Raw genomic sequence first — 16,595 nt, 5'->3', positions numbered from 1 at the left:
AGACCGGTGCAATGGGGGAAAAAACACGCCCAATGCCACCCTCACCCTGATGGCCACCTTTGTGTGTGGCTGCATCAAGCTGTGCGTGGATCCCCGGTACGCAAACACCAAGTGTCACTACGTACTGAGGTTCTACCTGTCCCCGGTGTTGCGAAGGATGGGCCTGGCCTCGCTGCCGCGGAACGCTCCGAGTAGTTGGACCGTTCCGTATCACCTGTCCTTCGTGGAGATATTTATGAGGAAAAACACCTTTGACCACAAGTCCATCAGGAAGTGGTCAGCACGTAGCGTCCTTGAGACCCTTCGGGAAAAGGAGAGGGCGGATCCTGTCGAGCGGTTCCCTGAGCAGACTGTCAAAGCCATTTGGCAGAATGCCTCATCGCCAGAACTTTCCAACAAGCACCAAGACGTGGCTTGGCTGGTGGTGAGAAGGGCTCTGCCTGTGAGATCCTTTATGCACGCCCGGACTCTCTGCCGCACCGCACGCTGCCCTCGAAGTGGCTGCGGGGGGGACGAGACTGTCACACACCTCCTTCTGGAATGTGCCTATGCAGAGGAAGTCTGGAGAGGAATGCAGTGGTGCTTGTCGAGGTTCGTCCCGAGCAGCGCCGTGACGCGGGACTCCGTGCTCTACGGCCTGTTCCCCGGGACTCACACCGAGACGAACATTAACTGCGCCTGGAGGATCATCAACTCGGTGAAGGATGCTCTCTGGGCGGTCCGAAACCTGTTGATCTTCCAGCTGAAGGAGTTGACCCCGACCGAGTGTTGCAGACTGGCACATTCCAAGGTCCAAGACTACGTGTTGAGGGACGCGCTGAAGCTTGGGGCAGCTGCCGCCAAGGCGCGGTGGGGAAAGACCACCGTGTAAGATCGGCCTGCCGAAAGAAGAACAGGGGGCCCATACAGATGTTTTTTTGGGCTCTGCTGATGCCTCAGCCAAATATATGTATATATACAAGATTGAAAAAATGCACAGGATTGTAAAGGACAAGAATAAAGTCGAATCTGTGTTTGTAAATATGGACATATGTATGGCATGATCCAATGTACAGACCATCAAATCATTTATGAATAAAGTATATTTTTGAAATAAAAAAAAAATGTTTCCAGTGGGCTGGGTCTTAATGAGTATTCATAACATGCTAATGAATTCATAAGTGTTTCCCAAAGCTCAGCTGTCTGAAAGGATCTTAAGCAAAGCTTTAACCCTCTGATTATATAGATCCCCTACTCCACCCAACAGCCAAGGATCGCGTTCTAATCTGGTTCAGAAATGTGGTCTGCATAAAATTTGATTCTTAACATGCCTTTATTTCATTCTGAGGATCAACCAAGTGTGGCCTAATGGCTTGGTGGTTAGCACTGCTACCCCACAGCACCAGGGGACCTGGGTTTGATTCCCTCCTTGGGTGATTGTCTGTGTGGAGTTTGCACATTCTCCCTGTGTCTGTGTGGGTTTCCTCCCACATCTAAAGATGTACAGGCCAGGTGAATTGGCTGTGCTAAATTGCCCATAGTATGGTTATACTAACCATAGTGTTAGATGGGGTGTGGGTCTGGGTGGGTTGCTTGTTGGAGGGTCGGTGTGGACTTGTGGGCTGAGGGGGCCTGTTTCCATACAGTAGTGACTCTAATCTAAGCTGTACTGGATGCCCTCCTGAATTGGAGTTTTCCTCTAGGTCAGAGCCAAAGCAGCCAGCAGGTTTTGGTTGAATTGTAGAATATTGTAGATGCTTTAAATCTGAAGTTAAAACACACACAGTACTGGAAATACCAAGCAGGTTATGACATCTTATAACAGTGAGGGAAACTGAATTAGCACTTTAGCTCTGTAATCTTTCCCCATTGGTTTGAATCATCATTTTACTTTTGCATAAATTTACATTGAAAGTTTGAGCTGCATCACTAAGTGTAATACAAAATGGATTTGAAGTCAAGAAAATGTCACCATCTGTTTTGGGTCTAAAAAGGGACACATCAGGGTCTTTTTTCCTAAATGATGAAATGCTTTGGGATTGAGTTACAAATGCAGATTATCCAAAGAAGTGGGTGGCACAGTGGCTTAGTGCTTAGCACTGCTACCTCACAGCACCAGTGACCTGGGTTCAATTCTAGCCTTGGGCAACTGGCACATTCCAAGGGCCAGGACTACGTGTTGAGGGACATGGTGAAGCTTGGGGCAGCTGCTGCCAAGGTGTAGTGGGGAAAGACCACAGTGTAACGCCTGCCTAAGCATAGGGGGCTGATGCAGTAAGGGGCTCCACTGACCCCCCCCCCCCCCCCCCCCCTGCTAAATATATGGATAGTAATTTTACAGACCTGTATATATGAATGATTACTCTGTCTCTATATGCAAAGAAATGGAATGTGCATGTATGGCATGACCAATTGTACAGATCATCAAAATATTTTATGAATAAAGTATATTTTTGAAATAAAAAAGAAATGTGCAGTTTGCACGTTCTTCCCCCTGTCTGTGTGGGTTTCCTCTCACAGTCCAAAGGTGTACAGGTTAGTTCGATTGGCCATGGGAAACACAGGGCCGGGTCTGGATGGGATTTTCTTTAGAAGACCGGTGTACACAAAATGGGCCAAATGGCCAGTGTCCACACTGTTATGATCCTATGTTACCATTCTTGAAGGTGTGTAACCTGCTATCCTGGCAGCTGTCACCACCCCTACATTCTGGAGCACTCTTGTGTACCCGGTGTGTTTGAGGGAGTCCAGGGGCCTTACAAAGCTGGTTACTGGGAGTAAGGGATACCCACTGTGCCCGTGGCCCATGATACCATTGAGCACCCCCCAGGCTGATGCAGACACTGACACAATGCTGCCCATGCCCTGATCAGGGCCGTGTGGAATAGACAATGGAGCTGCTGAAGATGGCGTCCCACTGCTTGGACAGGACTGGGGGGGTGGTGGTGGGGGGCCCACCAGGATAGTCTGGACAGAATGTGCTGCAGCATCCTGGGGTGGGGTGCTCTGCACAATTGGAGCAGGTAACATGGTGATGGCAATAGATGCTGAAGGAACCAGGGGAATGGGAGCAGTCTTTTGAGGAGGAGCAGCAGCATAAGGACATTGTGAAGGAGGAAGCTCTCCTTTTCCATGACAGAACCCAGCTGCATTGGGTGCTACAATACAGACAGCACCTGATTGCCACTCCAGTGTAGTAGATAGGAACTGGGTGCAGCAGACCATTGTATTGTAGTCATTGGCCATTGTGCTAGCCTTTGGTTTTCTTTTTAACCTTAACAACAAAACTGAACAGCACTTGAGAAAAGTGAGATTTCAGAATCTGATGACCATGTCGTGTGAACAGTGCAAGTATTCAGTATTGCAGAGTATTGGATTACACTCAGAGCTGAAAGCATCAGCACCAGTTTTTCTTCTTTAAAAAAAACTTTCAAACACTGCGTTAGTGTTTCAGACACCTGGCACACCAAAGTGTCAAACTGTTTAAAATGAGATCAGCAGACTAGGTCAACAAGGACTGTCAGTGAAGTAATGACTGCAATTCTGGCTAACTCTGTAAAGAGGGGAATGCCTGCACATTGAACTTTGTTTTTGCAATGGGTGTTTTTTATTAAGTCCTTCACTGGCATTTTCTGCTGGTTGCTTTTCCTGAAAGACTTGCTTTATAATTTTCCCACAAGGGAAGCTGATTCTGTGACTCAACCATCTCTGAGGTTTTCAAATGTAAAGGGCCTAGATTGTCCAAATCGTCTTGAATTCTGGCCGATAAAACACTGCTTCCCTCAGAAAAAAGGTTTAATTGATATTTTGCAACAGGCTCATTGATAAAAGTAAAATCAGAAAGACTTTGTCCATGAGTTAGGTTCCAGTTATAAATAACTAGGAAAATATCGCAAATTAATTTTTCAGCCATAACAAAGTAAATAAGCGTAAATGTAATCTTTAGTACAGACTAACAACAAATGCTCTTGATATATGGACTATGCTTTTGTACTAAACGTATACCTATTAAATCTAAGGAGATTAGTGCTGAGGGATGCAACGTTTCCTTTTTTTGCTTTATAAAGGTCTTGAAGGTTGCTCATATAGAAAATTGAACTGTTCATCTTGGTGCAGTGAGGTTTGAGTGGAATAGTAGCTGTTGTGAGGCTGTTTGAGATGTACCTTGTTATAATCCCAAAGGCAGGAATGTCTGAGTCCGATTGAAGGGGAGGAGGTACTGGTTATGTTTTATTGAAGGGCTAATTGGGTGAGAACACAGTGTTAAATAGGAGGAACAAGTCATCACTGTGTTGGAGTTTTGAGATTTGTGAACCAAATTAAAACTCATGACTAGAATATGTAAAATTGCTGCTCAACCTGACCTGTTGGCTTCCTGCAAGGTGAGTTCAATAAAAGTAATTGGCATATACGTCTCCAAGGAGCATATCTGGTACAACTTGACTGATCTCCCCTTAACCTGCCTTGGTCTAGCTCTTGTAGGACTTTAGCTCAATCTATCAACTTACTTTCTTCTATGTGTGAGCCAAGTCCTGCGTGTTCTTTTAAATGAAGCAATAGGAGAAGATATTCAGTCTCACACTCTTAATTTATTTTAAACAGTAAGTAGATAAAGCATTCAGAGCTCTGGGTCTAAACCTTTTTGTCCCTGACAAACCACAAAGTGTGCCAGTTCAAAAAGTAAGACCCCGTTCTGTCCCTGACCTAGTCTTTTATACAATAAAAAACGTCATACAAACACTGAGGTAAAATTATCTTCTGATTGACTATTGATCTAACTCCATTCTCTGCCACCTCACATTCCCGGATGTCCGACTCCACGTGACCTTCTTTTGCCTGCGAAACGGAGCATCACGTGACCTCCTTGGCCCGCGAAACGGAACGTCACGTGACCGCTCCGCACTCTTCCGGGGCGCGAAACAGGGTATCACGTGACCTCCCCGCACACCTCCAGCGTGCAAGAGTATCACATGACCTTGCTCTGCAACGGAGCGGAGCACCACGTGACCTTGATCTGTGCGCGCGCGCGCATAACGGAACATCCCCAAAGACTTCTGAATACCGAGTATATTTACACTCACAGCCAGCCTTCTATTTTACAAGTAAGCCATATATACTATGGCAGCAAGGTGAATACAGTCAGTTCTGATATAACGCAATAGGTCCGTTTTTGTGCGATCATGCGTTATAACAAAATCACGCAGTAGCCGTACCATTTAACCTAATGGGGCCAGAACTGCATTATCGCCAGTACAGGTAAGGAAAGTTCGTGTTCTACAAATAACGGTCTAAATTCTTCAATCACGTTAAAGCCAATTTGCATTGAAGAAGCATACATTATAGCAGAAGTGACTGTATTTCCATATCAGCCAATTTCATTATTTTTCTGGGATCGCTTGCCAACTTTGATCGAGGTGAGGAGTCAGTTTGTCATGTGGATTGAAACTCAACCAAAACAGGTTCAGGTTAAGTCGCTTCTAAAGTAGGGCCCTTGCTGAAGACAGAGAGAAAGGATTTTCGGTCTGTATATCAGGGTTATGTTCAATGCAGTCTCACATACAGGTGGTTAATACCAGGAAAATAATACAATTTCACAATTAGCAGTCGGGATTCAGTGGGTTCCCAGCTGGGGATTGAATATGTTGGCTTGTTTCACGCTAGCAACTCTCCACCACATTTTCACATTAGGATAGAACTAGTATGCGGACTAGGAAACTACTAATTTTGCAACAATGCTTTATCAACTTAATCAACTTTTGCCATTACTGTGTCCATCCATTTTCTTTTGCTTTCCCTGAAAGAGAACTCAGCAGCATTTCCTGAACCACGACCCCATGTAAGTCTGCTGAAATACTATTTTCTTTCATTCATGGGATGAAGGCATCACTGGCCAGGCCAGCATTTATTGCCCATCCCTAATTGCCCAGAGGGCAGTTGAGAGTCAACCACATTGCTGTGGGTCTGGAGTCACATGTAAGTCAGACCAGGTAAGGATGGCAGCTTCATTCCCTAAAGGACATTCGTGAACCAGATGGGTTTTCCCAACAATCGACAATGATTGATTGTCGCTGGACTGTTAAATCCAGATTTTTATTGAATTCAAATTCCACCATCTACCCCTGCAGGATTCATACCTGGGTCCTCAGAACATTACCTGGGTCTCTGAATTAATAGTCTGGTGAAAGGCCATTGTCTTTCCTCATTTTACTACCATGTATCCTGAATGCCCTCCAGCTATTGCTGCCTCAGTACAGCAGGCATCTCCCTAGTCTCAAGTCTATGCGTTAGATATTTGAGCGTATGGAGAACATGCAGTTTGCTACTTTATTGCCAGAGTCATCTTGAATGAAGCAAATCTTCCAAAAGTTCAATATCAGCTCAATGAAAGTCACCCTCTCAGTACTCAGCAATGAACTGTGCTCCTGACTCTATCAGCCTCCATGCAGCTTGCTTGATGGTGCATAAACTCAGCAATGTATCCAAACCTGACCTGAAGTTTCAACTCCGTACAGAATCCATCAGGAAAACTGACTGCTTTTTCTTCTGGAATCCCAGACAAGCTCTTAATTTGTCATGTCCAGTCCCTGGACAAAGTTCCCCAAATTGTTCTAGGTCCAGACAGGATACCCTGAATCATTGACCTGTCAGGTGAGGAGGAACAAACTGACTGCCCTTCATTCACCCAACCATTCGCTTTGTTGCAAAAACATTAATTTTAAAATAGAGCCCTCCCTTGTGGATTGTGTTCTCTCAGGCCCAATTGAACTTATGCTTTAAAAGGGGATAATTTCAACATACTTTCTTGCTTTAACAAAGAGTGAGGTTCTTAGTTATTAAACATAAGAAGAATTAATGTGCAACACTCAGATTTGAAATTGGTGGTGACTCCAAAACAACAATGGTTAAAGAAAACATACAAATCAGTCTCTGAATAGTTCGTGAAGAGTAGGTAATTGAATATTTTAACAGCTGCAATAAAGATTACTAATAGAATTGACATTGGTAGTTGAACATTTTCAAGACTGAGTTTTGCAAGTGATTCGAGATTCTGTTGTTCTACTGAATTCCAGAATTCAGGGTGACAGTCCCTTTGCTGTCCTGTCTCCTTTTGTTTGGTTAGTTAACAAGGTGACTGCTAGCACTCACAAAAAAGAGGGATTATTGACCTGCAACACAGGGGACACCTGGAGTAGTTCTTCAACTGTGTCCTTTATGGCATGCTAGTGCTCAGACACAGACCATACTACACATGGATATCTTAGCCCACTGGCATGCACCAGAAAATGCAGTCTAACTAGCAGACTCAAGTTGTGTTGAACTGGCTTTTGAACCTCTGAACTGACACCACGCATTCCCACCATGTTTGCTAGTCTTGTAGTTTTGAGCAAATCTGGAATTCTGTCTTCATCCTAAAATTGCTTCCAAAGCAGGCCCCACCTTGGTAATCATTTCCAGCTGAGCATCCCAGCCCAAATTACTCACTTACTCAATTCTCAATCTCCATTCCTTCTGACCCACTTCAAAGACTGATCTTCTGGCTGTGTCCATGTCCCTCTGAAATATCCTTTCAATGCTGTCACAATACACTGTCTTACCACTTGGTGTGAAATATTGATGAACTGATTCAAAATCTCTCTTTCTTTAACATTCCAGTGCCCCTCTTTCACTCCCCACACATTCTAGATTCCTATTGTGGTGCATCTTATCCCCATCCTATCAACCTCATTGAGCCTGTGCACATTGTTGTTAGCACTTGATATTCATTTGATATTTTGACTCTTCCGAATTAACATTGTTCCACGGGTAGTATGAATATTTGTTTAGCCATCTATTATATTTAATAAAATGCACACATTTAAGCTCAAGAATATTGTAAAGGTTAAATAACCTAGAGACAATATTGTAAACCAGTTTCTAAATGAAATTTCAATTCCCCTTCTAACCCAATGGTAGATAGAAAAGATGCAAAAATTATTTTTGTTTGCTTGCTGCCGAAACATTGCTTTGAATTTTTTTGTGTCCACTTTATTATATCTAATCACCAGAAACTTTGGTAGGAGTACTTCTTTTGGAAAAAATTAGACTGAGTTGTCATTAAAGTTGGTGCAATCACATAAAATGTTTCCCAAATGTAAAATTAATCAGTTTGGAATGTTGTACTTGTTGAGCTGAATTTATAAAAAGGAGCAATTTCATGAAATTATACTCTGATGTGAAAAGTTATTGTTTCAATGATGGAAATGGTAATTCAGTTCCATTTAATCTTCGCCAGAGTGAAATTGGTGTGGTATCCTAGTTCCAGTTGTTACTTATTACAGCTTTTATTTTATCACCCTATCAGTTGTCATGCAAAGGGCTCAATTTACAGTGAGCTATGACCTAGATTTTATAATGCTCAAATTAACAATATGCACAGTTGTAGACCTAAAACTTCAAGATTGTAAAACAATGGCACAGTGTAAGATCAAACTTTCTAAATGACTTAAGTATCAGCCTCTATTCATACAGTTCCTTTGTGAAAACTGTCTTATGTTTTCAGAGACTGTTGAATGAATGCCCTCACTTTGTTCCTCCTGTGAAGTGCTTCTTGTTTAACCAATGCATTGTTCCCCAGCTTCACCTTTTTGGATTTCTGAAATTATCACAGTGATACCAATCTCCACTTTGCTCATTGAAAACTGAGCTCTCACTCACTCACATCTTTTCAGTCTGCCGTTTCACTCTCATTTGGCACTATTTTCTATCAATATGTTGTCTGCAGCTAGGGATTGCTACAACAAGGCATTCAGACAATTGGTTTCATAAATGAACCAGACCAGAACAATTTCTGAAACCGTAATTAGCACAAACTTCACTAACAATGACTAAGAAATTAGGTGAAGTAATAATAGCTACCATTGCAGTGCGTGAACAATGCCCCAAAGTGCTTAACATGAGTATTATCAGACACGTAAGGAGATACTCGGTCAGGTGGTAAAAAGCTTGGTTAGCAAGCAAGCTGAAGGCATGTCTTAAAAAAAGAATGAGGTATTGAGGATTAGCCAAGTATGTTAAATCCATGGCTGCCAGTGGTGGGGCAAAAGAAACTGGGAATATGGAAGAGATAAGAATTGAGGAATGCAGAGATCCTAGAGAGAAAGATGTATTTTCTTACCTTCTACAACTAACTAAAGCAAGACACTTAAGATAGTTTTGTATCCTGTGTCCAGAGTGTATTGGCTTGCCACATTTTATTTGGTAGTTAGATTCAATCAATCAAAAATGTCATTTTGTATTTGTTTGTCAATGGTATAACAATGATTACATTCCAAAAGTCAAAGAGAAACCAGCCCCTAAACTAGGGAAGACTTAAGCTTGAAGTCACAAGCATGATATGAGTAAATGATCGTTCATATGAAGTTTTGATCCCAGCTAATGTTACTACTGGACAAGTCAAATCCTAGAATGAAATATAGCTTAATGGATTTTTATTTTGCTTAACTTAATGTGGTGGACTTTCATTGAGCTATAAGCACGAAGCCAGGCTGCAAAACAGACGTTTATGATGTAAATGACAGAAAAAGAAAAAGGAAACAAACTAAAATATCCATATTTAACACAATTTAAAACAGTTCCAACATCTGGCAAAACAAAATTTAATCCATTCCCCCAACACCATCGTTTTACATTAATCAAAAGCCAGTGAGATTTTCCTCCCTATCAAACCTGTAGGTTGAGTTAACTGCTTCTTTGCAGTTCCAGTACTGTGAGCTATGAGGTCTTTTTCTTTGACTCATACAACTGAGTCTTTAGGCTTTCTCAGCTTCAAGTAACCAATGCTGATTTCTAACCAAACATTCCTGGTCTAGATGCTTTCACAAACTGCACTGATTACACTGAGCTAACATATTCCCTTAACAGCTCTGAATAAACTCCTCATCCTAGGAGAAACTATTCTTACATCTGATTTTAGTCAGCTCTCCTTTGAAGTAGAGAAGCTTTTAACTAAATTTTTGCAAATTTGCTCAGACATGGCTAATGCTTTAATATTTCAACTATGTCTGCTAACACCCAAGACACGTTTAAAAAAAAAACTGGCAATGCGTCACAGTGAAAAGAATTGCATGAAAGAATATATTGATAAATGTAAAGAAATGTCAAGTAGACTGTTTAGAACAAAATTTTGCATTGTTTTTATTGCACATGCGCAGAATAAGAAAATCTAAAGGTGAGCATGCAGAGTCAGTAATTACCAGTTGATTGCTGGTGTCATTAAACCCCAACACATATACAAACTCCCATTAACCTTCCAAGAGGATTTTAGTCATCTGCACTCTGACACACACTGTGACACTTGATTTTAAAATCAGGGTTTGAATAAGGCTGACCTAGTTGAAAATTAAATTCCTTCACACCCACATACCACCATAAAGTCTTGGATAGATGACTCAATGGAAGTATGTGGGTGTGAAAAAGTTTACTAAAAACAACAGCAATTTTTGCATATATCTAAATCACATATTTTTCGCAGGAGACCTGAAGTAACTCTGCATTATACCTTTAAAAATTGTGTAATTTGTGTTGTGGTAACTTAAAATTATTGACAAATTGTATCCTATTTACTAGTTCCCTCCATTCCAGGCCACTCCCATTTCTCTTAATGACAACATCTATCAGAACGATGTTTTTTTTTAGATTACTTACAGTGTGGAAACAGGCCCTTCGGCCCAACAAGTCCACACCGACCCATACCCCGACACATACCCCGACATTTACCCCTTACCTAACACTACAGGCAATTTAGCATGGCCAATTCACCTGACCTGCACATCTTTGGACTGTGGGAGGAAACCGGAGCAAACCCACGGAAACCAGAGCAAACCCACGCAGACACGGGGAGAATGTACAAACTCCACACAGACAGTCGTCTGAGGCGGGAATTGAACCCGGGTCTCTGGCACTGTGAGGCAGCAGTGCTAACCACTGTGCCACCGTGCCGCCCCAAGTTGTGAAACTTCAAATGGTTCAGAAAAGATTTACAAGGATGTGGCCGAGGTGGAGGATTTGAGCTATAAGGAGAGGCTGAACAGGCTGGGGCTATTTTCCCATGAACGTCGGAGGCTGAGGGATGACCATATAGAGGTTTATGAAGTAATGAGGGGCATGGATAGGGTAAATAGACAAAGTCTTTTTCTGGGAGTGGGGGCTTCCAGAGCTAGAGGGGATAGGTTTAAGCTGAGAGAAGAAAGATATAAAAGAGACCTAAGGGGCAACTTCTTCATGCAGAGGGTAGTATGTGTGTGGAATGAGCTGCCAGAGGAAATGGTTGAAGTTAGTGCAATTGCAACATTTAAAAAGCATCTGGATGGGTATATGAATAGGAAGAGTTTGGAGGGTTAGGAGCCAGGTGCTGGTAAGTGGGGCTAGATTGGGTTGGGATATCTCGTCGGCATCGACGGGTTGGACCGAAGGATCTGTTTCCGTGCTGTATATCTCTATGACTCTATGTTCATGGAATAACATGCAGTGCACATTTCATAGGCGATTGCATCAGTTAAGATAACCTGGCATCTCAAACTCTAACTCATTCAAAACTCATATGACAGGCTCATAATGGACAATACAGAATGAAATGTCCCAGTACATCATCCAGTGCTGACTACTAATTTCAATGCATTGTAAATCTTCCACTGACCTGTTTAAAAAATACCTTTTTAATTTCTTTATTGCCTTCATTTTTAATCATAGTAGTCTTTAAACCCCTCGAGCAGTGATGCAATACAAATGCAATACTCATTATCTTGTTAGCACTTCCAATCATTCAACATAAGGAGCAAAATGCTACCTATGGGTATCATTCCATCACTTATTGATTGCTACAATAAGAAATATAAGAATTCTATTGAGAGCTGTCAAATTAAGTAGTCATACCAAATAAAGCTTATATTTATATAACAAATTTCACAACTTCTAAAAGCCCAATTCACAACCAGGGAATTACTTTTGAAGCTGACATACTGTTGCTTTATAGAAATATATGACAATCATTTCATGCACAACAAATTTGGCATGAAAATAAGCTTGTTGTACAAGTGAACACAGCATTAAGCTGCCCAGGAATTCAGATGGATATCCTCCTCCATGATTGTTTTATATTTTGCACCATGTTCCACACAGATTGTGATTGCACCAATATCTCCCGTGTTCTCTTGCAGTATATATTGGGCGAAGCACAAGGAAGTGCAATTTACTAGAGGAATGCTGTAAGAAGAATTTAATGATTCCATGTTTAAGTTTGATTTGATATGCACCACTAATAGTTGGTTAAGAAAGCAGCAGCCTGAAGACAAGGCTTTAAGAATTGCATTATGGTAGACCCCAAATGCAAAAGGGAGGAGTTAGTGCAGAAATACGATGTTATTGAAAGACCTTTTTCATTATGAAAGAATCTCATAATTAGCCATAGGTCATGTTGCTTTAGGATGGGATTATTGAATAGCAAATAAGCTTAATTGAATGGTGCCACAATGTATGTTGAAAAATCATTCTTTATCCAAAATGTTTTACCCTTGTCTTTGGCTTCTATTTCAAACTGATGAAAAGCAATCAATTTATCTTTGAAGTAGAGTCAACCAGGTGAATGTTCCATCTCAACCTTCTCCAGTGATCCCCAATATCACAGAAACCAGTTTTCAGCCAATTCAACTCACTCCAGTGATATGAAGAAATGGTTGAAGGCACTGGATACTGCAAAGGCTAAGGGCTGTGACAGCATTCTGGTAATAGTACTAAAGGCCTGAGTTGCAGAACTGGTCACACCCTGAGCCAAACTGTTCCAGTCCAGCTACAACATTGGCATGTACCCAACAATATGTAACATTGTCCAAGAATGTCTTGTGCGTGAAAAGTTGGAAAAATCCAAACCAGAAATTAGCAACCAATAAGTCTACTTTGAATCATCAACAACATGATAGATGGAGTCGACAGCAGTGCTATCAAAAGCTACTTGCAAAGCAAGTGCTTAGAGACGTTCACATTGTGTTCTGGCATTGTCACTCAGCTCCTCACCTCACTTCAGCCTTGGTCCACACATGGACAGCAGAGCTGAACTCCAGAGGAGAGGTGAGAGTGACTGTACTTCACCTTAAGACAGCATTTGACCCCGTACAACATCCAGGAAGTCTATGCAAAACTGGAGTCAATAGGAATGGGTGATGCATGGTGGATGAAATATAATGTGAATAAATATGAGGTTATCCACTTTGGTAGCAAAAGCAGGAAGGCGGATTATGTTCTGGATGGCAAGGAGGCAGGACAATGAGTCCTGGATGTCCTTGTACATTAGCTGCTGAAAGTAAGCATGCAGGTGCTGTAGGTAGTGAGGGAGGCAAATGGTATGTTGGTATTCATAGCAAGATGATTCAAGTACAGAAACAGGAATGTCTTCCTGATTGTACAGGACTTTGGTGAGACCAAATCTGGTGTATTGTATACAATTTTGCTCTTATCTGAGGAAGGGCATTAGAAGGAGTGCAACAAAGGTTTACCAGACTGATTGCTGGGATGTCAGGACTGACGTTTCAATAGACTAAATCTATTATAACTATATTTACCAGGTTTAGAAGGAGTGGAGATCTCATGGTAACCTATGAAATTCTAGTCCAGTTCAATTTCTGGTCAAAGAACAGAATCATAACCCTTGATATTGGGGATGTGGACTGCTTCAGTATTTGGAGTTACAAATGATGCTGAACATTGTCTAATCATTAGTGAACATCCCCACTTCTAACTTTAAGTTGAGGGAAGGCTATTGATAAAGTAACTGAAGTTGGTTGGGCAGAGAACACTACCCTAAGGAACTCTTGCAATCATACTGTCCGACTGAGATGTCCAGCAAACCACAACCTTTGTGCCTTGTGTGATTCCAACCAGTGGAGACTTTAAACAGGGTAAATGCAGGAAGAATATTCTCAATGAGCAGGGGTTCCAGGACCAGGGATCAGATTCTAAGGATAAGGGGGAGACCATTTAAGATGGAGACTAAGGGGAATGTCTTCACCCATGTTGTGGTGAGTCTGTGGAATTCACTACCACAAAAGGTGGTTGAGGCCAATGTATTGACTGTTTTCACGACTGAATTAGATATAGTTCTTAGGGCTGCATCTTCAGATCAAAGGTTATGGGGAGAAAGTGCAGACAGAGTACTGAGTTGGATGACTAGCCAGGATTGTAAGCTCAAAGGATCAAGTGGCCTACGACTGCTCCTATTTTCCATGTTCTATGAATCGAGGGAAAACTCTGCACAGGTTGGAGTCATACATGGCACAAAGGAAGATGGTTGTGGTTTGTTGGAGGTCACTCATCTCAGTCGGATAATAAAACTGCAAGAGTTCCTTAGGGTAGTGTCCTAGGCCCAACCAGCTTCAGTTATTTTATCAATAGCCTTCCCTCAACTTAAAGTCAGAAGTGGGAATGTTCACTAATGATTAGAGAATGTTCAGCACCATTTGCAACTCCTTAAATACTGAAGCAGTCCACCTCCCCCACTATCAAACAGTAAGGCTCTATTCTGTGACCAGAAACTGAACTGGACCAGTCTTATGCATATTGTGGCTTCAAAAACAGATCAAATGATAGGAATTTTGCAGTGAGGTACTCCTTTCCTGTCTCTCCAAAACCGGTCAACTATCTAGAAGGCATAAGTCAGGAGTGTGGTGGAATATGCTGCATTTGTCTGGATGAATGCAGCATCAACTATGCTCCAAAAGCTCAACACAATCCAGGAGAATGCAGCTTGCTTGATTTGCACCTCATCCACACCATCAACATTCAGTCACTTCACCACCAATGCACAGTGACAGCAGAATGTGCCATTTACAAGATGCAACAAAGTAATTCATCAATCCTTCTTTAGACTGCATCTTCCAACCCCGTAACGTCTATCATCCAGAAGGACAAGACAAGCAGATACATGGATGCACCACCATCTGCATGTTTCCCCCAAAGCCATGTGCTATCCTGTCTTGGAAATATATTACTGTCACTGGATCAAAATCCTGGAACTCGCTTCTTAACATCGCTGCTGGTCTCCAGAATTAATCTTTTAAGTCCAGTATGTCACTTCTTCAGAACCCTAGTCTTTGACAACATATTTATTGTCAGTTAGACAGTGCAACCATGGAATCCATTACATGTGCCAACAATTTGGCTTAATTTACTGGAGGCAATGGTGCAGTGTTAATATCACTGGACCGAGGAATCCAGAATCCACTGTTAATGTACTGGGGAATGAGTTCAAATCCTGCCAATGCAGATGGTGAAATTAAATGTAAAGAAAATATCTGGAATAGATCAGAAATCTTATGGTGAGCATGACACCATTGTCAAACTTTTCTTTAAAAAAACTGATTCACTCATATCCTTTAGGGAAGGAAATTTGCTGACCTACCTTTTGTCTTGTCAACTCATGAACTCCAGAGCCATTGCAATGTGGTTGACTCTTTAACTGTGGCCCTTGATGTTTTTTAAGATTTTATGTGAATGCTTTATGTTTCTATTCGGAGACTGTAGATCTGCATGTGTTTTACACTGAAGTTGATAAGCATCCAGCATTCCTGTTTTACGATTGCAGATTAGTTTTAGTAAATAAACATATGGGAATGGTATCTCCTAAATTACTGCATCCTGTTTTTGTTAATCAGCTAGGACAAGTTTAAACAAACAGAAGTCTTCAATCATTCTTTTCCCAGTATCATTCATCAAAGAATGTGCCTCATGACTGTGCCTTTGCTTTATTTCGGCACAAATAGAATTTTCATTTATTTTCTCTTTGTTAGTCTTCTAATATATAGTAATTCTGGAAAACTGGGTGTATTTCTGGTAAAGTGTCCTGTCAGAAAATTGCTGATATGTAACACTTTTTTTTCCCTTACAGGAAATTCACAAATCCACCAATGTGGTTTACCAGTCCCATCACGTTAGTCGAAACAAGAGAGGCCAAATAGTTGGCACCCGTAGTGGATTCCGTGGTTGTACAGTCTGGCTGACAGGTAATGCATTATCCAAGACTAGGATTCCAAAGAGAGGTTATATTGCACTCCATGGTAATTCTGTTTCTGTCTCCACTGATACCAAGCCCTGCTGAGTTTGTCCAGCATCTTCTGTTTTAATTGTCTATGACTATTTCTGAGCACATGTGATTTTTCATCAACATAACTAAGATAAAGATGTCACATTCTTCACTCCAGAACAGTTTATTAATCTTATAGTGTCCAAGACACAAAGTGCCCTGTACTCTTCCAATCAGTTAATACAGTACTTGCAGTATTGTGCTGGTCCTGCTCCTGCTCCTGAAACTACAGCTCAAACCTGCAGCACCAAAACTAGAAAGGGAGGACAGTAATCTCAGATTGTAGTAAAAGTGAGAATCAATTTAATAGGAAGAAGAATGTTGCCTGGAACAATGGTGCTGGCACCACTGGGTTTTATAGTAAATGTGTGGAGTAATATAGAATCATATAATCCCTATACTGTGGAAACAGGTCCATCACCCTAATAAGTCCACACAAGCCCTCCAGAGAGTTTCCCACCCAATCCCATTTCCCCACCCTATTGCTCTACATTTATTCCTGACTAAT

At 41.6% G+C, this 16,595-nt stretch overlaps 1 protein-coding gene across 1 annotated transcript in view; it reads left to right on the top strand.

The window, feature by feature from the left end:
- papss2b (3'-phosphoadenosine 5'-phosphosulfate synthase 2b) overlaps nt 1–16,595 on the top strand; it is a 79,165-nt gene that overhangs the window by 20,352 nt on the left and 42,218 nt on the right. Inside the window, exon 2 of the mRNA XM_072557838.1 lies at nt 15,893–16,007. Within this exon, the coding sequence (XP_072413939.1) occupies nt 15,893–16,007 (115 nt within the window). The remainder of the gene's footprint in view (nt 1–15,892; nt 16,008–16,595) is intronic.

Source organism: Chiloscyllium punctatum, chromosome 38 (genome assembly GCF_047496795.1).
Source record: "Chiloscyllium punctatum isolate Juve2018m chromosome 38, sChiPun1.3, whole genome shotgun sequence".
NCBI lineage: Eukaryota > Metazoa > Chordata > Chondrichthyes > Orectolobiformes > Hemiscylliidae > Chiloscyllium > Chiloscyllium punctatum.
This window is presented reverse-complemented; position numbering and strand designations above follow the sequence as displayed.